This window comes from Lutjanus erythropterus, chromosome 20, assembly GCF_056507025.1.
Source record: "Lutjanus erythropterus isolate fLutEry1 chromosome 20, fLutEry1.hap2, whole genome shotgun sequence".
Taxonomy (NCBI): domain Eukaryota; kingdom Metazoa; phylum Chordata; class Actinopteri; order Lutjaniformes; family Lutjanidae; genus Lutjanus; species Lutjanus erythropterus.
Genome location: NC_139336.1, coordinates 11,855,281 through 11,883,010, shown reverse-complemented (window position 1 = coordinate 11,883,010; position 27,730 = coordinate 11,855,281). Strand labels below are relative to the sequence as shown.

General features: G+C 39.8%; 1 protein-coding gene across 3 annotated transcripts in view; it reads left to right on the top strand.

Annotated features, from left to right (window-relative positions):
- The window catches only part of cntfr (ciliary neurotrophic factor receptor), a 282,491-nt gene that overhangs the window by 137,629 nt on the left and 117,132 nt on the right, over positions 1–27,730 (top strand). For all 3 annotated transcript variants that reach the window (XM_084746326.1, XM_084746325.1, XM_084746324.1), the window contains one exon: positions 26,645–26,878. In XM_084746326.1, coding sequence (XP_084602452.1) covers positions 26,645–26,878 — 234 coding nt within the window. The remainder of the gene's footprint in view (positions 1–26,644; positions 26,879–27,730) is intronic.

The window sequence follows — 27,730 nt, the reverse complement described above, 5'->3', positions numbered from 1 at the left end:
GTGGTACAATTAAAGCAATTAGTGCACACAGCAGCAGCTCCTGTATTCATTGTTTCTATAGACATTGCCAGTCAAATTCTTGAAAGCAGAACAGTAAGCTCTCTTTAGCCACTGTGATTAAAATGCCAAAACTCGTTGCCAGAAATACCGACACACACATATTGCACCTGTGTCTTTGCATTTACAGTAAATTGATAGTTCCGATTATTTGAAGTGGCATGATGTGATTTACTTATGCTTATTAATAGTCAGTGCTTACAGTCAGCACACCCCAGTTAGGAGAAGCAGAGAGGTGCACCAGCACAGAAGCTAAGCAGTGAACTGGTGTGGACAGAGTCAGCAAAAAAAAAAAAGGTATTTTAAGTGTATCCTATATTTAGAATGTTTTCACTGCTTTACTTTGCCATCGGCCAGCGTTTTCTGGCAGGAAACGGCCCTTATGCCAAACTTCTCTCTCTTCAAACGCCAAACTCTGGGTGAAATCAGTAATTTCACCTGAATTTCATAGAACGCGGGAGTTGCTGGTCTACTGCTGCCTGGGTCTGTTAGTTAGTTTTATTGACTTCATTGGATGCACTGTCCTCTTAAAACAGACGTCACACAGTAACACAAACAAACTAACAGATTGAAGCAGTGGTAAACCAGCAACTCCTCTGTTCAATTTTAAATATCTATTTTTAACAACAAGTCTATTTTTTTAAAGCATTTGGCATTTTCATTTATTAGGTTTTATTAATATCCCAGCTTGACAAAAGTTTTATTAAACTTGCATAACTTAATAACAAAATGTAATATACAGGTAGTCTCAAAAGAAAAGTGTTTTATGAAATATTCTTATTTTATTAAAGACTCTTCATAAATCATTTTTTCACTTTTATTCCCTCGATTGTTATGTATTTTGATATAGTGGATATTTTGGGGAAAAAAAAACCTCATTACTCACCGTCAGACTTTCATCAAGAGCACTCCCGCCTATAGTAAGAAAGGTAAAGCATGCAGGCTCATATGTGCTCAAGAGGATGGAATTGTTGAATACCCTTTCCTTCAACAAGGCGCAGGAGTGCACATGAATACTCCTGTCTTCAACTGTGGGTTCAAGACATGTACGCTCATGCCTTCAATATTGAGATACAGAGTGCGGATGCCTTTCAACGAGTGAATGTGCATGCCAGGCCACTGAGCACCTGAAATAGGGATGTGAAAAAACTGGTATTGTGGAGTGCACATGTCCCAAAGGTCACCTGTTCAGATGAACTATTTGTGACATTTTTTTTCCCTTGTTGTTTCTACTTGTAAATTTGTTTGGACCTGGATTAGGAAAACGACAGAGATTCCCCTTTTGTCCTCATGCCACAGCAGCTGAGAATTCCTGATTCTAATTGGTCTGCAGGTAGGGCTAGATATCATTTGGATTTTAATTATTCTGATCACAATTCTGCTCATCGATTTTGGTTCTTTATGAGTTTTGATTCCAATTCCTGCATTTTCCACAGCAGAGTTGCATGACGTGTTAATTATCACATACAAATTACCCACAGAAATACTAAACTAAGCTAACAATTGATACCTGTAATGACAGTGGGCTCCTTTGCTATAACATTAGAGGAGTATCCCGTCCTTGTAAAGCATTTTGGAGCATATAGCATTTACTAAATTGTAGTGATTGAAGACTCACACAATTAATACTGTTCATCTAGTTAATCAAGCAACTTAACAATGGCTGAGCAGGTTAACTGACAATAATGCTTGACAAATGCATTAGGAGATGCAGAGTCATGCAAAGATGCAGAGTGAAATTTGAGTAGGAGTCACAAAGCAGATGTTAAAATTTCCTAACGACTCCTTTAGAATCATAATTTTGGAATGGATTCTTATTCCAAATAAGTTCCTGATAGCGACCTGTTTGCAGTTTTAAACAGGTAAAGATTGAAGCTTCTCATTGTGAATCTGGATGTCAACCAGCAGCATGATATGAAGGAGAGAGAGGTGATGTTAACTGAGGTAAAGCTCCGAGCTTGAGAGTCTGAGCGGCAGCTGCAGGGGAGAGGAGAGAGCAAATGTGACCAAAACCTCACCGAAACTATAAGGGTTTGAGGATAAGTCACAGGTGAGAGTGTGAGGGGGAATAAGAGACAGACAGCAAAGTGCCTCTGTGTGAGTTTGTAACACGAGGGAGGGTGAGAGAGAGGCAGCCTGTGTGAGAGAGCAGAGAGAGAGCTCCCACGTATAACGTTATCCACCTGCCTTGTTAACAATATAGAAGTAAAGTGCATCCTCTGTTTCTGCTGAACTCAAGGATGAACTCAACAGGCATTACTGTACCAGAAGAGGACAAGGGAGACGTGTACACTCATGTCTCACTTATGTTTTCAATAAGAAGGTAGCAGGTAGAATAAGGTGTAGAAAGTGTATGTGTGTCGGTGTGTGTGTAAGAGAGAGAGGGGAGGTCTGTTTTGAATGAGGGGAGAGTTTGGAGCAGACGGAGAGGCCAAGCTACTGGAATGTCAACAAGCCGGGGAGAAGGTTCTGTCTACGCATGTGGGCAAAGTCCTGCCTGCTCGCACACACACACACACACACACACACACACACACACACACACACACACACACACACACACACTAATGCACATTTGATTACACGAGCTCACACACACTGAAACAATTGCACAAATATAACAGTACACACACACAAATACAAAGCTGCAGAGACACTTCCATATAGATGTGCACAAGGACACAGTGATCACTGTGTGTATACAAAAATACACAATTGAAGCACACACACGCACGCGCACACAGACTCCCCCTTGTGCTGATACCCTGTTTGGAGCTGCGATGAGCCGTGTAAAATGAAGAGCAAACATACCTGGATGTCATTATAGCTCGACTTCAGACAGGCTTATTGCTAGAGCAGAAGGCCTACAACTAACCTTGTGTGTGTGTGTGTGTGTGTGTGTGTGTGTGTGTGTGTGTGTGTGTGTGTGTGTGTGTGTGTGTGTGTGTGTGTGTGTGTGTGTGTGTGTGTGTGTGCATATGTTTTTTATTTGTGCAAGTATCCACACTTACAGTCTTGTGTCTTTGCATGTGTGCCAATGGATGAGTTTCCTTGAATGTGTTATCAATATACGTAACAGGTTTTTTATATTATGTGTACGTGTGAATACATGAAGAAATACACACTAAGACATTTAGAGACACACGGAAATTCTTTCTCTCTTTCTCTAAGAGCCCCCACTTCACACACTCATCCATAACATGTGTTTTGACATTCCTTCTAAGCACCAACAAAGCCTCTTAATTTCTCCCATTCGGTTGTCCTGTTGTTGCAGCTCTGACATTTTTGTGGTTGCAGACTGCGGCAAAAAGGCTGACCTGTCTGTGGCTACAAGTGTGTGTGTGTGTACTGCAGAGAGAGACAATGAGGATACAAATGAAGGTTAATTTGAGAAAGGGATCTTGTGTGTCTATATTTGTTGTGCTGAGGAAGTAATCGTGATGATGATGGTGCTATTCTGCCCATGCTCTTTCTTTTGTTACCTATCAAAAATATTTTAAAAAAAAAAGACATCAGCACAGACTTTCAGTGGCTGTGACCCATCTTCAGTATCAGACCACCTGCCTTAGAGGGAAAGAGTGAAAGAAATAAAGAAAGACAGAAGAAATCACTGACTTTTGGTACATTAAGGTAGAAATCTATTGATTGTCTGCTCTGGCCGGTGCTTTCCGCTTGCTATTGACCGTCTGTTCTCTGCTCTTTCACCAAAGCTGCTGGCTATATACTGTCCAGTTTGTATTTAGTGCATCAGGGAGAATATTTTAATTTAATTCCATATATCTAGATAAAAAGGAAATCCAAGTGTTTCTACATTCAAAGTGAGAAGTTCAGGTTTTGGATTATAGGACTCAGGATATTTCCTGTAGTCCATTATTCACATTGATTCAAACCTACCTGGATGGAGATAATAGCAGAGAAATTGCTTTTTCCCTGAACACCAGTGCATGTGTATGTTACTTTGTGCGCATGTCTGTATATAGTCATGTATTTGCATGCAAAACATTTCTGCAAAACTATGACATGAGTTTGTGCACTGCACACATTTAGACAATCAAATAAAACTACACATTTTTTGTTGGGATGTCTCCTTCTCCACACTCTGCATGCAGGCTGTGTATGCCTATGGCTTAGAGCAACTATCTGCTAGTGAGAGAGTGACGTGAGCTGCAGGTCTGTGCTAAAATACACACACGCTCACACAAAGACGCATGTTTTGAGGGTACTGACCAAGTGACATTGGTATTACTAACAAGTTACGAAAGTAACTGAGAATATAGAGAGAAAGACAGTAAGCATTAGTCCTCCAGCTTGTTAAAGTCACAGTGAGTCAGGGCAATGATGAGCCAAAAGCAGTGTGGTTACACTTTTCAACTTGACAATGCTTGATGCAATATTTGTAATGCAGAGTTGGCAATGGTAATACATCTAGCCAACCACAAAATATGTCTAAAAGCTGAAGAGTGCATTATGTTTGATAGCCTGAAAGCCCTGCAGCTAATGTTAGCATCCCTGCTGCTAGCGGCTAAAAAGTTAAACTTAAAAGTCCATGGACAACAAAACTTTCAGTAAGACATCAACACCTTCATCAGTGTCTTCAGGGGATTAATTGGCTTGTTGGACTTTTTGCACTGTGTAAGTGGATGTTATCTTAGCATTTTTATTACCAGTAGCCAGTACTCAGCCAGTGCTGTGTCTTCACAACTGCTTATCATGCAAAGACAGTATGTGAGATTTACCAGCATGTCTGAAACCTTAATATGAAACCAATGATTGTGATACACATGCTATTGACAGGGAAATATTACAATATGAAGCAGTGCGGTAGAAACAACAACAGAACAGGAAGGATATCTTCTTTTGAGACACAAACAACACTGTCAAATGCCCAGGTGACAGTCTGAAAGGCTGAACAGTGATTTTATTTTGTGTGGTCTTTAAAATGTTAGAAATAAATAACAATGTTGAAATTGAAATTTACAGCTGAAAGTTCATTTTCATTATTACAGAGTAAAGCAGTGAAAAAGGGTACCATTGATTACTGGTACCAAAGTCTAGATACTGGTACATATTGGTTCAAATGTGAATGGTACCCAACCCTAATCTCTATCAAATTGTATTTTTATTTTCATAAGCGATTCGATTAAATGAACAAAATGCTCCTTTTGTATTGTTTGGAATTCTGTCTTTGATCTTATGATTGCTATAGTTACGGTCATTACTCCTAATCAGCATTATAGCCGACTGCATTAATTAACCTACATTCCTTTGAACTCCACATTGAAAAGACTGCTCTTCACTCTGTGTCAAGTCTGTCTTTGAAGTCAAGAGTGTTCATGAGGGCTACTGGAATTAGAGGGCGGATTGTCGGGCAGAATTAATCGCAGATAATGATTTTCATCGTATTATCTGTTAAGTTCTGCATCATTAGTCTTCCTCTGACAAATGACAAGTGTGGAACAGTAAGTAAACTTTGATATCAATGGCATCAAGAGCAACAACACCGCAGGCTCTGCTCCAGTACAAATAAATGTGTGCAGAAGTATTTGTTTTACATCCCTGTAGCATGCCAGCTGAAGCTCAGAAGAGGGAGTTTGTAGTAATCTGTGTGTCCTCAGCTGCTTGGATTACAGATGCGACAGCGTGTTTTGCAGCCGCTGAACCTGACAGCATGTCTTTTCCCATCACACCTTGCTTCTTGTGCGCTTATGGTCGGATCAAGAGACTTACAGCGCAGGTGGACACGTGCATATCTAAGTGTGTATGTGACTCTGTGCGTGGTGTGTGCATGCACTGTGTGTACCATCATGGTGTGTGGTTGTTACTTTTCCACAGTCACACATGATTGATTGCAGCTTCAGAGCTACTCATGTGGATGTCCCTCGCTACCTACCAATGCTTGGAAAACAGTCACACAGCCGACACTGGGAGTACACGGGTGTGGAAAAAAAATCCTTCTTGAATTTCTCTGAAGCTCTGCGGCGACGGGGAAATAGCCTCGAGTCCCACTTGGACCGGTGGTCCTTTGATCGCTGACTCAAATAACAATGAAAATAACGCTGGAAGCTCCACTGTTGTACGGTGGAGTTGCACCCGCGCTCCATTTAGCCGCCGCAGCAACAGCTTGGCGGACTGGGCTGATTGCTGTTCCAAGCATTGGGTGATTGATGGCTCCGTGGCAGCTACTGCTCACTGGAGTTCAGCAGCAGGACAGAAATAACTTATATGCTTACCACATGCAAAGATGTGCTGTTTTACCATATACACATTAATTCCTCTTTCAGTTACGCTTCCCTGCATTTCACCGATTATTACAACTAATTTAAAATTCCTCCCGAATCAGATTTCACCTTCTCAGCCCTGCAAAGACAGTTTCCACCAATCAACTTTTGAAATAGACCTGCTGCAGAAAATGAGTAAGATCCAGTTTTAATATTGAATATGAATATGTAGTTCCTCTGGAGAACAGATATCATCTTTGAGCAACACCCACTTTCCTCTTAATCCTAAGTTATAACTTCTAACTGTATAAACTTTCTCACCACAAAAAGGTGCGCTGATATTCTATTTATGATATTATTCAATTATTTCTTTAAGGTCACGGTCAGCTACAGAGCTGAACTCCTGGAGCTGGAGTCAGGAGCAAATCATAGACATAGTTAAACAGAAGAAAACACACTCATCCCACATCCTATAGACTTTTGTGGTGACATCCATATTGATATGAAATACATAATACAAGCCCATAGTCATTCCTAAATCATTAAATACTGATGTTTTGTCACCGCCCCTCAGCGACTAATACAGACTCGCACGGTACCCATTAGTGGCTGAAAGAGTTGCATCAGGCTTTTGACACAGTATAAAGAGAGAGAAGTCTCTATATGGAGGATGTGGGGTGGATGGATATGTCAAACAAACCAAGGCCTTTCACCTAGCAGAGCTGGATTCATGTCCCATATGAAAAACAAAACATTAAAAGTTTTATGCTACATAACATTAAATGCATCACCTTTCATGAGTCACTTCAGCGATGTATTTAACGTAATGTAGTTATTGTATCCCCAAACATGGTCTTATCCTAAACATGCCTAAGTAGTTTTGTTTCCTAAATCTACCCAAGTAGTTTTAATGCCTAAACCTACTCAAACTGGAACTGTTTCACAACATTAACCTGTTTTAAAAAAAGAGATTTCTGGCAGTGTGTCATGCAGCTGTGGAAAGGTATCTTGTGCATCAGTATGAGACACCGGAACGTGGTGATAAAATGTCAGGGATGAGAATGGGTTTGTTAAAAACACTAATGATGCTAAGGTCTCATTCCATGTAGTGTATCAGAGTCTTTCCAGCGAGCCAACAGGCACAAGAGTAGCACCACGACTCTGTTTTACCTGAATGGAACACAACCTTATAAATAGTCACATTGATAACACCTGTGTTTACCCTGCTATTTCATGTTTAAATGGCTGCTTTGAAAAATAGATATTCTTTACTATTTCCTGTGTCACATTAAATGGTTGCATGAGCTTTATGTTGCTTTAAAAGATTGCTGATGCAGATTAGTACATATTTCCTAGCAGACTAGCTTGGGGTTTGCCAGCATGTTTTACTTGAACACCCCCTGAGAGACTTGGACATCCTGCTGCCTTTATGAGATGTAAGGTTGTGTGTTTCAAGTAGTTATACGTAAGGGCTATTTCATGTTCGGCTAAGTGGACACTCTGACACCCTAAATCCAAAGTCGTATTGATTCTCTATAAATGAACATAAGGTATTTTGAAAATGAACTCCTCCTTAGTAACAAATACATCCAAATAACTGTCCATAATGTGTTTAAGTCAACTTGGCAAGCCGAATTATAGCTCTTAAACAACCCATTTAGCTGGCCTGGATTCTGCACCATCGTGATGGTAGCAGATTTTAAGGGAGTAAAAAAGGCTCGACGTTTTTCATCAACCTCCTTCATAATTGGAGCTATCATAACTTTTTATTGCGGGCATGACACATTTAGTTCCTGTCAAGAGTTTTTCAAATTTCCCTGCCACTTCAGCTCCTCTGTCAAGGTCACGGTATATTTGCACAGTGTGCCCGAGATGAGGGCTGTAATTTTTGCTGATATTATCTTGGAACCCAGGAATATTGTCATATATTACAGTCCATTAATTAAGGCGGCCATCTCTCTATCCATCCCTGTCCTCTCATCTCTCCCTCTGAAACCCTTCCCTCCTCTCTCTCCCCCTTTATCACTTCATACTTTGTCTTATCCCCTTAACTTCCTCCATGACCCCTCTTATATGCCTTTTACTCTTTCTTTTTGCCCTTCTTTGCTCTCCTGTTTTTCCCCTTATGTCTCTCTCCCTATTCCCACTTGTATCTCCCTGTTTTCTTCTTCTCTTTATCTTTTTTTTTTAACTCTCTCTCTGTTTCATCTCTGTCTGTATTCCCCCATTTGGTTTAATAAATGAGTGGCCTGGTATTAGCACTGACCTTCAGAGTTTGGTTCTCTGGGAAGGCTCAGGGTGATGTTAGCCCTGTTATTAAACAATAAGATTAGCACTGCGAGGGAGGTTTCTGCAGGCTTATGTGTGATTATCATTATTATACAGTCTTGCCAAAGGGGAGTGAGAAAACATATTTACTAGATGCAGGGTTCATTATAAAAGCAGATAATAACAATCTCATCCCCCTTTTTTGAGGGTTACGAAGCTGCCACTGATAATGCACTTCATTTTTTGCTATTTTCTGATGTAATTTTCTGTCTTCTTAAAATCATATTTATTCATAACTACTTCATTTTGGAAATGCACCAACATAATTATGGGTTGGAATATTCATTCATATCTCAATTCCGAGGATGCCTCGGCTGCTTATGTCTCTTCCAAAACCAAACAATTACAGTCTGCTATGAGCTGAGACAGCCAGTCTAGTTGGAGACAACATCACCAACATCGCGATGGGTCAACAAAATGTAAATTAGATGTTTAGAGTTTGTTCTTTGCTGATGTGACAAAAATAATGGGTATGAAATGCTCACCATGATGGATTACCTATGTCAAACAGGAGTCAAGTCTCGGGGAGTTGTCTCCCATAACACAGTGGAAGGAATGGAAACCAGCGGCTGGCTGGATGGGAAATCAATTTAAAAAGCTAGGCTGTAATTTGGGAAAAGGTCAGCAGTAATACACAAGTCCTGGACTCCGTACTGCATGCTGTTTGCAGGACATTTTGTACTGTGGAAAGAAAAAAGTGTATATTCTTCACAGATAATGATATTTACCAGCTGTGATAGATTGTTGCTGCTGTTGTTTTCACCCTGTGAGTCTGTGTGTATGTGCCATGGCAAAAGTTGGTCCTGAAGACATCTGCTGTGTAATAATGTAGTAATGACTACAGTCTAGGCTACTCATGCGTTGGAACATTAACATGTTAACAGACGTGGATGGTGTGATCCCATCGCATCGTCATTCAGTTACTTCAGTCCCTTAGTGGCTTTTTTGTACCTCACTATTTTTTCTTCATTTGTTTTTTCCTGAAGTCTCTTCTGAGTCAACAGTGTTGCTTGAAAATGTTGATTATTGTTAACTGTGGCCATCAATGTCCTTTTGCAGCAGGGAACATAATTATGGATGTGCAGTTGTAAAGTATTGGTGAAAATCATTTAAACCCATCTATTCCTTCAAAAACGAAACAATGAAAACAAACCCTGTAAATCTATGTGATTTGAAGTTAAAAGATAAAACATGCAAAGCCCCATAAAAGAACAAATTCAAGCTGATTAAGACAGAAAAGGAAACCAGACATAGATAGCAAGTCAGAATGAAACCTGTCCAGACAAACAGATGAAGCAGGAGGCAGTCGTTTCTCTCCCACCGCTCGCTGTTTTTCTCCCTCCACCACAAAACCTACAGATGTTTCTGATCAAAGCGGTGTTATCCAGCTGTCCCACTCCTTTTCTCTCTTTCTCCCTGTAGCTGGCTCTCAGGAATCCTTCTCCCATTCCTCATTTCATGACCTCTCTAATCCGGGCTTGTAAAATATTAACTGCCCTACTCGCTCTCAACAATTCTTCCTCCCTCCTGCTCTGTCCCGTTTTCCTCTAACCACTCTCCCCTCTTCATCTTTCTACTCCATCTCTCTTCCTCTGCACTTCTTTTCTCTCCTTTTTTTTACACCCCCTCTTATCTCTCTCGCTTCCACGTTCCTCCCAGAACACAGACGTCTAAAATGTGAAGTGTCAATTAACCCCGTTGCCTGCAAATCTTTCTGTCTTCTCCAGTGGCTTCCGCAAGCCAGATGATGAGGGCAATGATCATACTGACACACACACACACACACACACACACACACACACACAAACACACATATGAGCCCGACACTGTACGTCTACATGTGTGGTGGGGCCGAGATAAGATGGCAGGAAACAGGAAGTTGATTTATTTGAGCGTTGGTGCCCTGACTCATGCACAGAAAGGACACACACACACACACACACACACACACACACACACACATGCATACAAACACTTACACAGCTGCAGCTGCCTCAGTGCTCACATGAAAGGAGAGGCAAATGCAGAGAGGGAGAGAGTGAATGTTAATCTCTCTGTGGGAAAGAGAGACAGGAGAGGATAAAGTGATAACTTAATTCCAAGATGTTTGCAGAGGAAGTGTATGTGTGAGAGCGTGTGTGTGGGTGGGTGCAGAAGTGTGTACGTTCGTGCATACTTCTATCCAAGTTTGTTTTTTGGCGCCTGTGTGGCCCGCATGACTGAGTGTGTGTGTGTGTGTGAGTATATTCTCCATGTGGACTGAGATCTACGGAGCATCAGTGTATTAATATGAGCATGACCGTCAAAGTGTCACCAGCAGTTTATTGCGATGCTCATTATGTCATACGGCAGTTAATCGGATCTCTGTCTTATAAATCACTGGGGGGAGGATTTAGCATTTTGCTGTGTCATACCTTACAGAAACATCTGAGGAACCTGCCTTACGAGCTCTACCACATGCTGACTGAGGCAGGAAAAGTCTGTCCGACTATAAGAGTACCTGTATGAATTATCATCTGCCGGCATGCACACATTTCAGCCTCCACTGTTCAGTGCACAAAAACGTAAGAATTTTAAATGAACTTTCATTACTTGGGCTGCAAGCCATTATAATTTTCAGCTATTATCTTCACCAGGCATAAGCCAGGAGGGTATCATGAGACTGCTCTTCCATACTACTAGAGCGATATGCCTATTTCTTTGTCTGACTGTATGCTGAAAGACCTCTGTGGATCACAACTTTAAAAATAAAATGTTTAAAAATCTTTTTATAGCTCCACATCAGCTACAGCTGTGGCCACAAGCATTATGATTTTGGGTTAACCCATTCTTGTGAATGCCATATTTCAAGAATGCATTGAGGGAATGTCTTCAAATTTGTCACAAATGACCAGTTGAACTCATGAATTAACTGATTAATTTTTGGCGGTCAAAGGTCAAAGACAAAGGTCATTGTGACCTCAAGTCCACCCCACTCTTGTGAACACAATATCACAAGAACGCCTTGAGGTGATTTCATCAAAGTTGACACAGATTTTCACTTGGACTGAAGGATGAACTGATCAGATTTTGGTGATCAAAAGGTCATTATAACCTCACAAAACACGTTTGGCCATAAATCAAGAATTCATCTGCTAATTATGCTAAACATTTTCACACAATGTCTAATAGTATACTGCCAAAGTAACTACATACATATAATTAGATACAAATTACAAAATAACATTAATGAGAAAAAAAAGGTAATTACTTTGCACTAATTAAATTGTTGGTGATTACAAAGGGGTTACATCCAAATGTTTCTATCAGATTGTCTGGTGGAGATCTGAGTGCATTCCTCTAATCTCTCAATTATTTTTGATAAATTGATTAGTTGTTTAGTCTATAAAATGTCAGAAAAGAGTTCCCATTACAGTTTAACAGAGCCTGCCTGCCAGTCCAAGGTAATTAATCAACCTTTTTTTCTTGACAACCACGTTGATATGAAAGAGTAGGGTAAACACCAAACCAAACACAGGGATACTCAGTAATGTCCCATTCCATTTAGTGTGACAAAGCCTTTCTGGTGAGCCAACGTGCACAATAGCACCACTCTTAGTCCGTTTGACCTGAATTAGTAACCTAAATTAGTCTCATTGGTAACACCTGTCTTTATCCCACTATTTCATGTCAGAATGGTTGCTGTGAAGATCTATTGTAATATAAATTACAGTGATATGAAAGTGAGAAAAGCAGCAAATATTCTCTGTTCATCTCATTTAATTTGTTTTTGTTCAAAGATCTTCATTGTACGCCCACACAGGTGTTACCTATTCTGGCTGATTAGAGCTCTCCTCAGGACTGTGTGGGCGTGTTCAGACTGGACTCAATTAACATTCCACTCAGACTCCTGCAGGGCAGCGACTCAACCAACCCATTAATGATTAAAATGTAAAATGCAGAAAATGTCAAGTTATAATGTGTTGTGTTGTCAATATGATATTTGCAATCTTGCGCCAGCCAACAGTTAATGAACCAAATATCAATTTACAGTGATATAAAAGAGACAAAAGCAGCAAATCGAGCCAGCTCCATTGAGTTTTTTTTTTTTTTTTTTTTTTTTTTTTGGCCATCTTTTCCTCCATAATAAACAAGCCTTTTCACAGCAGACAGTTTGAAGTGTTACAGCAGGAAAAGCCCAGGTGTTACTAATAAGATTAATGATTAAGGAGAGTGACGGCAAGTCAGCATGGCTAATAACAGGATCCTGAAACTGAAGCAGCTAAGTCAGAAATTAAGCCGTCATTAATTTTATTGTTTACACCCTTGTTTTTTCTGCTGTGACATAACTTCCACAGATCTTCCCCTGGAAAGGATCTAAACGTAGAATTACCCAACTCCAACTAATCAACAGTATCCCTAAAACACTCTTCCCCTTTTCCTAGCCATATATGCACTGATTTAGGGTGTTTTCACAAAAGGAAGGTCTAACTTGGCAGCGAACTCTGTGTGGGTCGTGTGTGGTGTGAAAGCAAATAAACTCGAACTCTTGGTTCGTTTGCAAAAATGAAATGATGGCAGCCTTAAGTAACCACCGTAAACATGTTGAAGCCAACGAGGACGCGGGACAACTTCCACATTTGAACTGGATTAGCTTTTCATCAGGCCCACTATCATTGCCAAACATTTTTCAGATACAAGGCTTTCTGTGATGAGAAGTAATGTGGTGTAACACATAAAAAATGAGTGTAAGAGCAAACCTTTATGCAGTGATCTTGATTTTCTCTTTGGCCTTTCTCCGCATACTCAACATTTTTAACCACATCATTAAAGCCTAACCTTCTGACTTTTGCCGGCATTATTGCAATGTTTTAGCTTCAGAGCTTTACTATTCAAATTCAAACAAAAAAAAACTTTTGAACTAGTGAGGTAGTGAACATTATTTGCAAAAAATGATAAATATGTATGGCTCGAGGCTGCATAATGACATGAAATAATTGTGGGAATGATTTTGATAGCTGAGTGGCCACGCTCACGAAGCAATGAAAAGACAAGTGAAGGCCAAAGCTTGAGGAGAGTCGGTGGATCAGATGCCCTGAGCAACAGCCCAATCACATGTGAATAACCCGTGTGTGATCCCACAAATCATTTGTTTCTTCCGCCAACTCTACCTATCCCGACAAAATACAGAAATTAATTATTTATGCGACCCATAACCAGCTGAATTCCACCATTTATTTTTTAAGATGTTTTTTAATCATTTTTGCCTTTTTCATTGGAAAGTTTGACATTATAGAGGCAGACAGAAAACGAGGGGAGAGAGGGGGGTATTGCATGCAACAAAAGTCCCCTCTCGGATTTGAGCTGGCAAAGTTGCAGTTATGTGGCGAGTGCTGTAACCATTCAGCTACCAAGTCACTCCAGCTTTTCCAAAGCTACTGCCAAAGCTAGCATTTCCAAATGTAGTAATTGATTGGATTACCTATTAAAGAGGCAATATGAAAGACCTGAGCTGTCAAATATCAGTGCAAATAACGAGTTGGAGCCATAAAAAGTATATTAAATAAGTTGAATCGCTCCTCTTGCTCCTCCTAACTAATCCTGCTTGAGTGCAAGACAACATTATAAGCCTGCTTTGACACTGACAAGTGATCATGAGTCCTATACTGTAAGTCGATCAGCTGTTTATAACTGTCAGTTGCCTGTTGATGTAAAGCTAAGCCTATTTTCTTGAAAACAACTGCTCTGCTCTAAACTGTGGAGTTGGAGTTCAGTGACTGCCTGCCAGACTCCATTAACATATTGCTCAATTTAACCGTTATAAACATCTTCTCTTACTAAAAGATTTTTAATGATTTCTTGCAACTCATAGACAGTCACTTGCTCGTTCAGCAACATTTGGCATGTATTTTAATGCTAATAAATGTGAAACAGGTAAACAAAAACGGATGTTCCAGAGCATGCTGACTGTAGCGTTGCTCTGGAAGCAGCTAATATTTCAACTTAGCATATTTCCTTAATCTCTGATGACAAATCATGATCATTTTGTGATTTAGTTCATATATTCTATATTTTTCTTTAAGTGGATAACCAATAAATGAAGCCCCTCAGGTCACTGTCCAACCTCTGTTGATCATCCATACTGTGTTTTTCTAGGTGGGATAATATCACTCATCTAATTTTGACAACAGAATCAACATTTTGCATTTCTGGAAGATAGGGGTGGGACCAAAATGTAGTCTATAATGGTTGGCTCTCTAAAAGCCACTCCTGAAGTACTTGCCTACCAAGCATTTTAGTATTTTATGATAAAACCGTCTTTCCCCCAAAATCGAAAGTAAAATTAATTAAAATGTTCTGTATGGTGGTCAGTTTGTTCATCTGCCAACCTCAGAACTTAAAGAATAGCTTTTAAAATCAAATCTTGGTATTCCTAAAATATAAACGTAAAAAAATTAGCAGCACAGAGGTTGATCTGCTGCTTTTATTGAAAATGTTGAATGTCAAATAGAGACTGAATGATATCCAAGCTTTCAATTTCCAATTAAAGTGAAAACACAAGAAATCAAGCATCTATCTCCAGAAAATAAGATCGATTTTATTTCTCTGTGTCAGTATAAGTGGCCCAGGCAGCGTCAGCATGTGCAGCCACCGAGTGAAAAAATTTGATCTTCTAAACCTAAACTGATAATTCTCCTGGGCTCTATCTCTGTGTGTCAGCCAATCCAATATTTTACTGTTGGACTTTGAAAAGGCATGGCTCCCCTTAGGCATACAAATGCGATTCACTGATAAATGTGCTAGTGAGTTACAGCTCTGCTGGAGAGCGGCACAGTCTGATATGTACATGCCAATGAATTCACAAGGAGGGTTACACACAGGGAGAACTACACATTGTCACACATACACACACATATGCATGACACAAAAATACACAGGGAATATAACACTTTCGAGATGGTAAATCAGGATGCCAGCACTGGGCTTCAATTTCATTTCACGCCGCCGTTGTGGAGTTGGATCATAACTTAGGGCTGGTTACTCACACAATACACACACACACTAAACAGACGCAAGCATGCATGCACAGACAAGTGAAGTCAGAGATGCATAATGATGGAGCCACTCTGGCACACATGTGGGAGGCAGTAAATTGAAACACATACATGCGCACAGGTTCACACAGCTGGTGATCCTTAATCAAAATTGATCAGTATTCTAATCAAGTCAAGAAGGTGTGTGTGTGTGTGTGTGTGTTGTTTTATGGGTTGTGTGATTGTTAGATACATCTCTGCATGTACCTGTCTGACTATGTGTGAGTGCCAGTCTTTTAAGCTGTGGGAGAATGTGTTTTGAGTTTTGTGTGCGCTGATGTGGCCAATGCAAGGGTCCCAGGTTTTACTCTTTTGCTGCTTCACCAAACCAGAGAAAAATTCAGGTATTCTTCCGTGATTTTAAAATTGAAGCTACTCCGATTTGTAGAGAGATGATTGTCGGAAAAAAAAAAACATTTTGAAAGTTGACATGCGCTGAATGGAAAAGCATATCTTTGATGAAAAACTGTTGCTCTTATTCCAGAGGCTATGCTAGTTGCGAAACCAGCGAAACAGCCGTGACAGAAAGATAACAAGTCTTCATTACCTTAACAACTAAAACAACCATTTAATAATGATCCCAAAATTACCTCAAATATGTGTTTTCTGATCTAACACCCCTATCAGCTGGACAATATAATTTTGGAATGCCTTCCAAAACAACCCATATGGCCATTAAAAAATCTATTCGTCTATCGGTTTACTGATCTGCTGCGTCTTAGGTTTTAGCTTAGTTTTGTTTATTTGATGCTTTGAGGAGGAGAACATTAAATCAATTGTAAAAATGTCAAGGATGACTCAATAAAGTCCACATTTTTTACATTGTAGCCAACATATCCACAATTTGTATCCACATTTCATAACGATGCTTCCATATACTTTTATATGGTTTATATATTTTGGAATATCTAAATCACATGTGCTTCCTTCTTAATGTCCCACCAGGAGCGGTTAAGAGGAGTGTTTTCCTGCCTGGTTTTGTAGATTTAGTCATGTTTCCTTGACTCTAGTCTAGTAAGTAGCTTGTAAGTAGTCTGTGTAGTCAATTGTTTTCTCTGTTTTCATGATGGGAGCCTGCACAGGGTGTTTTGTTTGGAAAATGAACTGGATTCTCAATGTCGCTCCTGTGTCTTAATTGCTACCTGGCTCGATCTGCTCTGTGCAGCATGATGGGGCTTTCGTCAAAAAATAGATCCGGTGTGCTCCAAAGAGCGGCGCGAAGAGTCGCATCAGCGACAGACTGAAGTGGTTCTGGTGAAATCACAAGCATTGTTAAGAATGGATGCAGTGGACGGGGTACAATCAAGCTGTAAGCCTTAGGCCAACTTGTTCCTCCAAGTCAGTGTCCTCACTTCATCAATAGACATTTGATGATGCTGCAGTGGAAAGGTATAACAATGTCCTGCCCGATGGCGCTTGATGTTTGAACAAGTAATTCTAGCCGTGTTTAATCAGCTAATCAAACAGTAAGGCCACTTGTTCTCATGAAAGTCCTCTCTGACACTTTAGCTAATGGTAATTTGACCTTAATTGATCTTTCTGGTGGAATTATGGTTAATCAAGTATGTAAAATATGAAAACAATGAAATTATCCGTCTTTTTGTTCAAGTAAAGCAAGCAACATGACAGATTCTCTGTGTCTCAATCCTGTCTCTTTTATTTTAAATAGTCATCAACTTTCCCTAGCCTTCTTTGCCTTTTCAACCTGTTTCTTTTTCTGTTTCCATACCACCAACTGCCCATATATATCTCAATCCCAATGGTCTCAATTTGAACTTTTCTTATTTTGACCTTCGCTGGTATGTTGAACACATATGGACTTAGAATCAGACCCACCTACATATCTCCTTCTGACCAGTGCTGCATTTGGTGAGTGTGTGTCCCAAGTGTAAATGGCTATGTGAGGGCATTTTTCAACTATACTGTATAACATGTTTATTAATGCATTATGTAAGTGTGTAAGTGTATTTTTGTCATTCAGTGTGTATATGTATATATGAACATGCATATATACCCATGAGTTTGGCGGTGTATATGTGTTACTGTGCACAGTTGTGTATGTGTGTTGTGATGTGCGTTTGCAACTCATCACTTAAGTCAGTTTAGTAAACAGGCCATGTACCCATATGCAGTTCATTGCCTCTGGGGTTGTGTGAATGTGTGTGTGCGTTTCATCATTCTTTAAATCTGCTTCAGGACAGAGATGTGTGTTTGCGATGCCCTGCAGGTTGCACCGCTGACCTCACAACATGACACTGTGTTGGCTCTTTATGGGTCTGCTCCAGGAAAACATCACAGTGCTGCATAAGAACCACAACACCCTCAGTGCCCTGCAGAATCCTACTACGAAGAGAAAGTTTGGCTTTCTGTAATGGTGAAAAACTAGTTGCATCTTCCCGGTAACCCCTTGAGCCCCAGTGTTCCTTAGTGCAACATCATAACAGCTGCATATACAGAGGCCAGCTTGTTCTAGCAGACACTGACAGATGCAAAAATATTCAATACTATATATAATATTATAATACAATATTATATAATTATGAAATTAAATTCTCACCAACGTCTTGACATTGCTGTGGGTTTCAGACATGACACACTGGTATTTGTATGACCTTAAAACTGTGAATGCTAAATCAAGGTTTTGTGTGTATAAATAACATGTGCAACAGGCATTTGCATGATGGATTTACTGCTGGGCTCGAAATTAACCTTTTTCCTCAGTGTCCCACAGCTGTCCCAAATTCTAATTTCAGCTATCCCTGACTTAACAACCATCATCCCAAATTGAAATTGTTTTTTTTTTTTTTTTTGTCTGTCTACAAAATAAATAGCCTAAAGTTTAAAGACTTAGTTTTAGTAACTCAGAATGACTTAATTGACTCACTCTGCTCCACTGGTTTTGCTTGTTGTTCCCTGCACTTGTGGGCCTCCCCTCAGACAAGGCTGGGTGAAATATGCCCCTCTTAGTTTGCCTAATGAAATAATTCACTTTCACATTACTTTCATTCACTAAGCCTCCCCTGGAAATGTTTGGAGCCGCCCTGGTGAGGCCCACTTCCTACTCTGAAAACCTCTGGCGTGGGTGTTTGGCCACAATAGGTTTTTATTATTTTTTTCCATCATTTGTTGAGATACTGTTTATGTCTGGTTGTTAAATCAAAAACTGCAGCATACTGCTGTGATGTTGCAGTAATGGCACATGTGGTGATGCTTCTGTTGCTTCTGTTGAGGGCAACTATGTCAAAATGACAGCTCAAGTATTTAAGTGGTGCTGAAATGAGGCACTGAAATCTGTTATGATTTGGTATAGTAGGTACTGGCCATGTAGGGACCTATGTCATGTTGGCATGCAGATCATAAAGCTTAATTCTGAGTTTTTACTCAGATCATTCATCAGTGAGTATGCTGTTGTAGGCATTAGGTGATTTGTTCATTTTAAACAGTGTGGATAGACTTGGTTTGTTTCATTCACCTATATCTAGCAAACAGACCCATGATCAACTCTTTTGGTTGTTTGTTTCTCATTGCTGTATAGTTTAGAGACTATTATAGATCCAAGACGAACAGCAGGAAGACAGAAAAGCGGGAATTACAAAGCCGTCTGCTACAACAGCACCACAGACAGTACCCTGGGTTTATCAATACACAGCACACTGATACTATTGATATTTCAGAGCCATGGTCGGGGCCATAGATTCTAACTGTCACAAATTTGTCAGACAAATGAGTCTGTGGCAGACTAGTCTAATATATTCAGCTAAACAACTCCTCTGCTCCTGCACTCTCTGAGCTACTGTAGGATGGAAAGTGGATGGAGGGGTGGCAGGTTAAAAAGCGGGATGCATTATGGTCATTTTGCTAATACAGAGGATGGCATCCTCCCTTATCCACAGGGAATGAATCATTTCTTAAAAAGATGCTAAAATCACTTTTGTTTGGACTTTATTGCTTTTATAAAAGCAGGAAAATAATGTGCCATGAACATTGTTCATACAATAGTTCATGTAAGTGAAAAATCACTTTCAACTGCAGCTGTATGTAGTGTCCTCTAATCTGTCATTTATCTTTTGCATTTAATTTTTCGTACTTTATCACTGGTACAACTCACTTGACTTATCTTGTATTGCAGTGCACAAAACTTTTCTAAATTGGAAAATAACTTAAGTTATCTGATCTGTTTTCTCTCTAGGAGGGTCATAGACTTGTTCATTCATAAAGAGCCTTGTCAGTTGGCATCAACATAAATAAGTAGAATAATGAGCAAAAATAGCTAAATTGAAGCTATGTGAAGGACATTGATGACTCTTATTCTCATCTGGTTGGGAATAATAGTGTTCTAACACTGCTTACAACGCCCTGTATATTACCAAGAGATCAATAGCACTTGAGCTGAATGTCATTATGGTTATTAGGCCTGCTTGTCTGTATGCTGATGAGGCATGAGGACATTATGCAGAGTGGTGTGGGAGCCTGCGCATATGTGTAAGTGAGTACATGAGTGTACTCGTAAGTGTATCTACTCGTGTTTCCACTGTTGCTATTAGGTGTATTATGCATGTGTGTGCAGAAACTCATGATAAGTGATATCCCGCTGATGAATGCTGAAGTTTCAGTGGAATTCAGAGGGAGCAGTTTCAAGGTGAGAGGGAGGGAAAGTGATGGAGAGGACAGAGGGAAAGGTGAGCACCAAGATATACAGAGGGAGAGTGAGATAAGGGAGGCAGACAGTGAGAATAACTTATGGAAGGATAGACAAAGATTGCTTGTTGAATATGAAGTCGTATGACACACACCTGTCTGAACCTTAAAGGGTTACATTATTTTATCATTTTGTATGACTATTAGGTAGAAAAAAAGTATTGGAACTGTTAGATCACCGTAGCCTGCAGCTGCAAAATGGGTTGAACATAATCCTTTGGGGCAAATGCACCCATCAAAATTTGTCAACTAAAAGTTTTTTTTCTTGCCACCATAAATTTGTCAGACAATTAATATATCAAAGAACCCTTCAGAGATAGAGCTTTTCAGTCCTTTCTACTGGAAAACCAAAGCTGTTGTATTGTTCTCCTTTAAGCCACCAGACAAAAACATTTTACCTCACCAAACACAGAAGGTACTGTTTTACTGGTGCCTCAGTTGGTTAGTTTGTTTGTGTCATTGTGACTTTGATGTTAGTTAGGATCAGAAGTAATCATTTAAGGAAATCTATTGAAACAATTCTAAAACTCTTTGAACCTTTTAAACCCAAAATATGTAGCTAAAAAATAGGGCCCAGGTTTAAAAATACTGGAAAGAAACACTGAGATTATTATATTTCTATATTTTATACTATATATTTGTACCATGATTCCCAAATCCCAATTACACTACATGCAAAACAAGAGCTTTTAATGGGAAAGGATAATGTTGGAAAGTAATGAGAGAGTCTAATTGCTGTAGTGCATTGTTAGGTTTAGACTTTTAATTGAATTTGTTTACTCTATGGAATATTTACAATCATCTGTAGGTGAGTGATAAGACATGCAGATAAATGAAAATAATAGACAAAGAGAAGCCAAAGTCCTTACCTCAGGACAACTATGGGTGAATCATTTTGCAAATTGATTAAAAAAAATAGACAAGGTAGCTGATGAATCATAAGTTTTCAAAGTCTTTTTGTAGACAGTGGTTACAGCCCTGTCTGTGAGCTTTAATATGTGATGGGGTGCATCAAGCAGCAATATTGTAACTGTTGTAACTGACAATTTAGTGTCCTTTGCTTATTTTTAATGGACACCCCTCAAGCAATAAGAAGAGTTACAGTGACTCAGACCATTACCTTTTGTTTACCAGAGACAGATCTATCTTCAAATTGCAGTTGAAGGTGAACAAAAAACAATTCTGTGTTGTCTAAATAATTTAAACCACTCAGAATCAATAAAAGTTGGCTTTAACTGCACTTACATCTGTGGAAAATACCATTGTGGAACATTTTGCTCATAGTTAATGAAAACTCTGGCCACAGCAGGTCAGCTCTTGTGCAAGAATAAGAGTTAAAATTTTATAACATCAGGCATGTGGCTTGGTAGCATAAGATCTAATAGTTACTGCTCAAAGTTTGTCAGATCCTCACATTTACAGACCAACTTAAGGAAACGGCCCTTAAACAACTGATATTAATGTGTCCTTAGTGTTCAAACCAACTGACAATAAAAGAGAGGCTGAAAGTAGAAGAAAAAGAGAGACAGGCTGAACTGAATGAGAGAAATCGGGTGAGAGAGACGAGAGCTGGCGAACTTAAAGTTCAAAGCAGGATATGCACAGAGGCAGATGGTGGGGTGGGAAGCAAGGAGACGGGTGTAGAACGAGCGATAAAGATAGAGACTGACTGGTGGAGAGTGAGAGGAGGACGACAGCGTTAACTTTGAAACGACGGGAGAAATACAAGAAGAAGTTAAAGGGAGAGGACAGAAGTGAAATTCAGAAGGAGGGAGGAGAGAGCAAAGGCTGGAGAGATGAATGGATATTGGAAAGGACAGAGGTAGAGAAAGAGTGATGTAACCCGAGAAGATAAGAAGGATGGGACGTGGCAGTGGAGGGATGGGTCAAAGAATAAGTGCAGACTCTGAAGGACATTTCACAGGGAAAAGCTGCAAAAAGGTCATTTCAGCAAAATATTCCAAGGGGCATGCTCCTGGAAAAGTTTTTTTTTTTTTTTTTTTCCCTACAAACCTGCTTATAAATACTCCTTTCTGATGACATCATTGAAGAAGGATTATGATTTCACTCTCCTACTTTGAGCAGCTTAATGCCACCACAAAGCAGTCAAAGAATTTTAGACAGGCTCAAAGTCAGGGGTTCCCAAACTTTTTCAGCTCAAGATCCAAAAGAAAAATCTGGTGTCTTCCCAGGACTCAAATGTACAAAAATACATAATAAATGCAATGAAAATGCGTAGCTTACATGAAGTGGTGAGTTTGTATTAATAGTGTATCGCAACAACTTTAGGGCAAACAGCAGATCTAAATGAGGCTTTGTACTAAAATACTGTGGCAATGGCCCACATTTCCCATCATGCTGGGGCTGAGTAGTAGGGGTGGGGGAAATACTAAATTCTTAGATGCATAGTGATGCAGATGTGGAAGATTCTGAATTGATTCATAAATGTCAAAAAATCTATTTTTTAATCTCAATTAACATGTTGATGTACTAAAAAAGGCTGTGAGGGCAGCGCAGCGCCCAGACAGTCCACAGCACACACACGCTACACTTACCAGCAGTAAACAGGGAGACGTACTTCATCTTCTCAAAAGGCAGCAGTCGCAGGCATGTTTAGTGTCTAAACTTGAAGTTTATTGTGAACACTTTTTACGCCGTCACCCAGAGACGTTAAGACATTAACAGAGCAGAACAAACAAGAGTGGCTGAGCGACACACACTGTAGCACGAAACAACTTCAACCAATGATGTGGTGAGGAAAATAACTCTCTGTTCAGTCTGTTTCACCTCAGAAACTCTGCACCAGCTCTGCATGTTGGACAGAAATGTGCTTCTCCAGAGCGAACTGTTCAGCAGAGATTCTCCACTCCACTGCTGGAGACAGAACGTTAATAGTGAACCTTTGTCCTTTTTGTTATTCTCCTACAGACAGGAGATTGTAACATGCTTCCAAATTGATTGATTACATAATATAGTTAACTTATTCAAATTAACAGCCTGCAGACCATTTAATTGTCACTTACATTTTATGGGAAACTGGAACAAGAGATGGAAAATCAAGAACAGATTCTGAATCAAATCAGAGAAAAAGATGTAACATGCATCATGTTTATTTCAGAGTGGGCTACTACTTGAGTTTTGTGAGGATTACTGAACATAGAAAGAATTACAATCTGACACCCCCTGGCTTTAAAGCTGAAAAAAATGGAATGCATTGAGATGCATCGACAGTTGTTTCATCATTGATTCGTGGTCCTTTGAATCAAATCATGAGTTACCAAGAGATTGACATCCCTGTGGTGTGTTAAGTTTATGGTTTTGTGTTGTGTGCAAATGTTACTTTTATCAATTTTTTGTTGTGATTTTTGTACTGGTTTATAGTTTTTACCCATTAAATATTAGTGAAGTGGTTGTTACACGTTGCTTTATGTCTATAATTTAGGACAATGATTGTGTGGATTTTTTCTTACTGTGGTGAAAAAACAATGACAAGTGGTTCACCATGACTGCCTTAATGGTTACGTTTTATTGGATTTTAACGAAGAACGTTTTGTAATGTGTGCAGTGTGCAAGTGAGGGAGCACGGAAAACAGACAAGTGAGAGCGCTGCTAGAGGAGCAGAAGAAAAGGTTAACAGTAAGTTGTCAATCTGGCAGTAAATGTTCAGTACAGGTTGCAGTGTGTCAGTTAATAATACCTGCAGCTTCTCAACACCAGGAAAACTCTTAGCCCCAAAATAAGCTAATGCTAGTGCTGGCATTGTATGTTTATAACATCAGCTTGAATGCAATCGTATCCCTTTCAGAAGCTTTATAGTACAGCCTTGAACGGTGGTATCTTTTCGGAGACTTACTGCCATCTTGTGAGCTGGCAATGGCAATCCCATGATGCCTTGGGTTAAGTGAGAAACAATCAAAGGTTTTGTTGCTAACTTGATAGTCAGTCAGAGGCTGTGTTCCTGGCTTTGTCATCTGGCAGAGCTGATCCATAATATATCCATGCACTGATCTCAAACACATCACATAATCGAAAAACAGATAGACCCTTAAAAATAAAATTTGAGGAAACACAGTGTGCTTTTAACTCTGCCAATAAAAATAAGTCAGTGAAATGCTGATTATTTAAGTTTTTGAATATCACGCTGACGAAACAGTAAATTTGACAGACCTCAACAGCATATCCTGTAGAATTATGGTTTCTCTCAGAAACTCTGTGTGAATGTTCACTGACTTAAAATTGGGAAAGTTCCTCTTCTCTTCTCTTCTCTTCTCTTCTCTTCTCTTCTCTTCTCTTCTCTTCTCTTCTCTTCTCTTCTCTTCTCTTCCCTTCCCTTCTCTTCTCTTCTCTTCTCTTCTCTTCTCTTCTCTTCTCTTCTCTTCTCTTCTCTTCTCCACACTTTACTTGTCACATAAAGTACAAGAGCACCAGCATCATCATCAAAGCTAACATCAAAGTCAAGACTGTATGGTTTTTGCTAAGATGGAAATAACTTTTTATGTAAATAAAGTCACACATCCGTTCAAAGTAACTTGACAGAGGAGGAGGAGATCAAAGGAAATTGGCATTTCTTGCCACTCACATGCATATGCGCACACATTATTTGGACTTAGGGAAAGGGGGAGGGCAAGTGTGGAGATAACTGGGATGGACAGAAGAGAAGAAAGACTGATAACAGAGAAAAATCAGAAATGGCATGGATAAGAGGCGGAATGTACAGTGGTGGGGAGGTTGGAGAGGAATGGTAAGCAGACAGAGATGGAGAGAGAACAAACAGTGTCAGGGTAATGTTAATGGGGACAGGGATCTTGTCTTATTGAATATAGATGGCTCTGGTATGAGACATGAAATATACATGAAACACGAGGTTGACATCTGTATCAGCTGTGTTAAGAGGCATGTCTGAGGAGGCAATCTCAAGTGAAAAACATCAAAATGAGAGGCATTGTAGTGAGAAAGAAAGGAGGGAGGGGACTGGGAAACAAAAAGAAAGACAGGGAGAAAGACATCAGAACAAGACAAGGATCTTGACAGCATTTGATCCCAAGCCAATGGGGGCACTGTTTTTTTCTTTTTCTTCATAGACGAGGGCTTTTCCTAAGATACGGATCAATATTTTATTGTTGCTTCTTGTTGTGCTGTTGATCCTCAGTGTTTAAGTGTTAATCTGAGGTCTTCACTCCGTGCGGTCATGACAGGGCCCGTGGGACTTGTAAACAGAGCAGGGCTACTAACCCCAGTGTCCTGGCTAAAACTCCCATTAGGCTCACATGTACCCCTCGGCCCACAGGGTCATGGCCCCTACAAGTTTTCTGAACACATGGACAAAGGCGGTGTATGTGTCAGAAGTGAGGTTGTTGAAGAAGGATAAAAGCAACATGGACTTGTTTTCTACAGTAAAAATGGTATTTTTGTCTAGTGGCTCTTCCCTGCATCTTGTGTGAAAACAAACTAAAACTGTATTAGAGGTGCATAGAAATGTAATTATTTGATAGAAGACAGACAAAATGATTACTACTACCATTGGAAATAGGAACTGCTCAAAGTCATGAATTCAAGCAAAGTCAAGTCAATTTTATTTATATGACGGCAATCATAACAGAATTTATCTTGCCTAGACCATGTTCTTTATAATATTATATACAGAGACCCAGTAGTTTCCACCTAGAGAAAGTACTAAGGCAACACTGGCAAGGAAAAAAACTCCTTTTAAGAGGCAAAAAACTTGAGCGGAGCCAGACTCGTTGGTGGCCTATGGCAGCCATCGCCACAGCCGGCTTAAAATGACTTTCTTTCCCCATTCTTCACTCACTAAAAAGAACTGGTAATATTTTGAAGCAAGAAATTTAATCAGAACTGGTAATGAACTGTACAAGAGGTGGTAAAAGTGTTTCCCCTTCCGCCACTACACATCAGTGGCTAAGCAATGTGCGTAGGTGGACAGTAATAAGTAACAAAGAACTGATTGCAAAAGACTGAATTCAACCATGAGCCAAATTGTAATATTTCCATGTATTCATATTGAGCTTATTACATCAGTAATATTATGTAATATATTATAATAATGAATTCTCTGCCTGCTTCTTGTTGCTAGGAACCAGCATGACAGAATAAGCAGGCTTGCCCCCACAGAATATTTAGCTTTTTTTTATTATGCAGATGATTAAAAAGGCTTTGATTTTGATTGTCTGCTTCCTTGTGCTAGGATCCATTATGCACAGAGGGCAGTCATTTAACCATGCTGATCTTATCTTTGCCTCTTTCCGTTTCCAGTTGCTAGAAACCAGTATGAGCGAATGGGCAGTGATGTCACCATGCAGTGTGGCTCCCTGGACAATGACGCGTCGGTGTCATGGAAGGTGAACGGGACGGACGTGAGGGCCCAGCACCGCCTAGAGGGTCCCAGACTGGTGCTGAGCGAAGTGGACCTGGGCCACAACGGACTCTACAGCTGCTTTCAGAACCCGCACGGAGAGAGACGTGACACCATCTACCTCCACATCGGCAGTAAGTAGCCAGACAATTGCCCGCCGAGTTTCATTTCAAATAAGACGTGATGAATCTTTAATCATCCCTGCGGGGACACTGGGTCATTGCAGCAGTAAAGAGCGGAAGGAAAAAGCAGATTAGAAATGACCACGATGCAATTACAACTCCCAAAAAAAAAAAGCATGAATAAATAATGAGAATTATTATGAATTTTCGCTTGTATGTATGTGCAAAAAGTGAAGACAAAAAATACAAAACTTGACTTGCAGCTGTAATTATTGCTGTGGCTACAAGCACAATGGAAATGTAATGTTCATTAATAACTTATGGCGCTGTTATAGCTGTCCTGTTGCTATGTATTGGTCCAAATGTAGTTTAGTTTGGATGTCATGGGGGAGTTTTGCTATAACTTTAAAACAGTGTTGCACCATACAGTTTACTAACACTGAGCCTCATGCAAGAACCACTCGCACAAACAGATTCTTAAGTGGCGTGTACGAGTGATTTAAGAGAACTTGTTGCATTCAGCATTCACCAGGCGAACATCCTCACTTATTCTGTCATCTTCCCCTTAAACCTCGCCTCTCGCTGCAGTTATCGATCGCCTCTCACTTTGGCTGTGGCGAGTCGTTTTTTTTTTTTTTTTTGTTCTTTGAAGCAATTTTCATTTCGAGAACTTTCCTCTTTATTTCAGTGACAGTCCAACCCTTCAGTAACGTGGCATTAACAGCACTCGCTCTTCCTGTTCTTTGCTTTAGCAGGCCTTTTAATTCCACTGCGGACGCTGTTAAAATGACAGATTTCCCTTTAAGGATCTCTGAAATTAGAACATCAAACTCCAAACTCATTAAGTTCTTTTTTCTCTTTGAT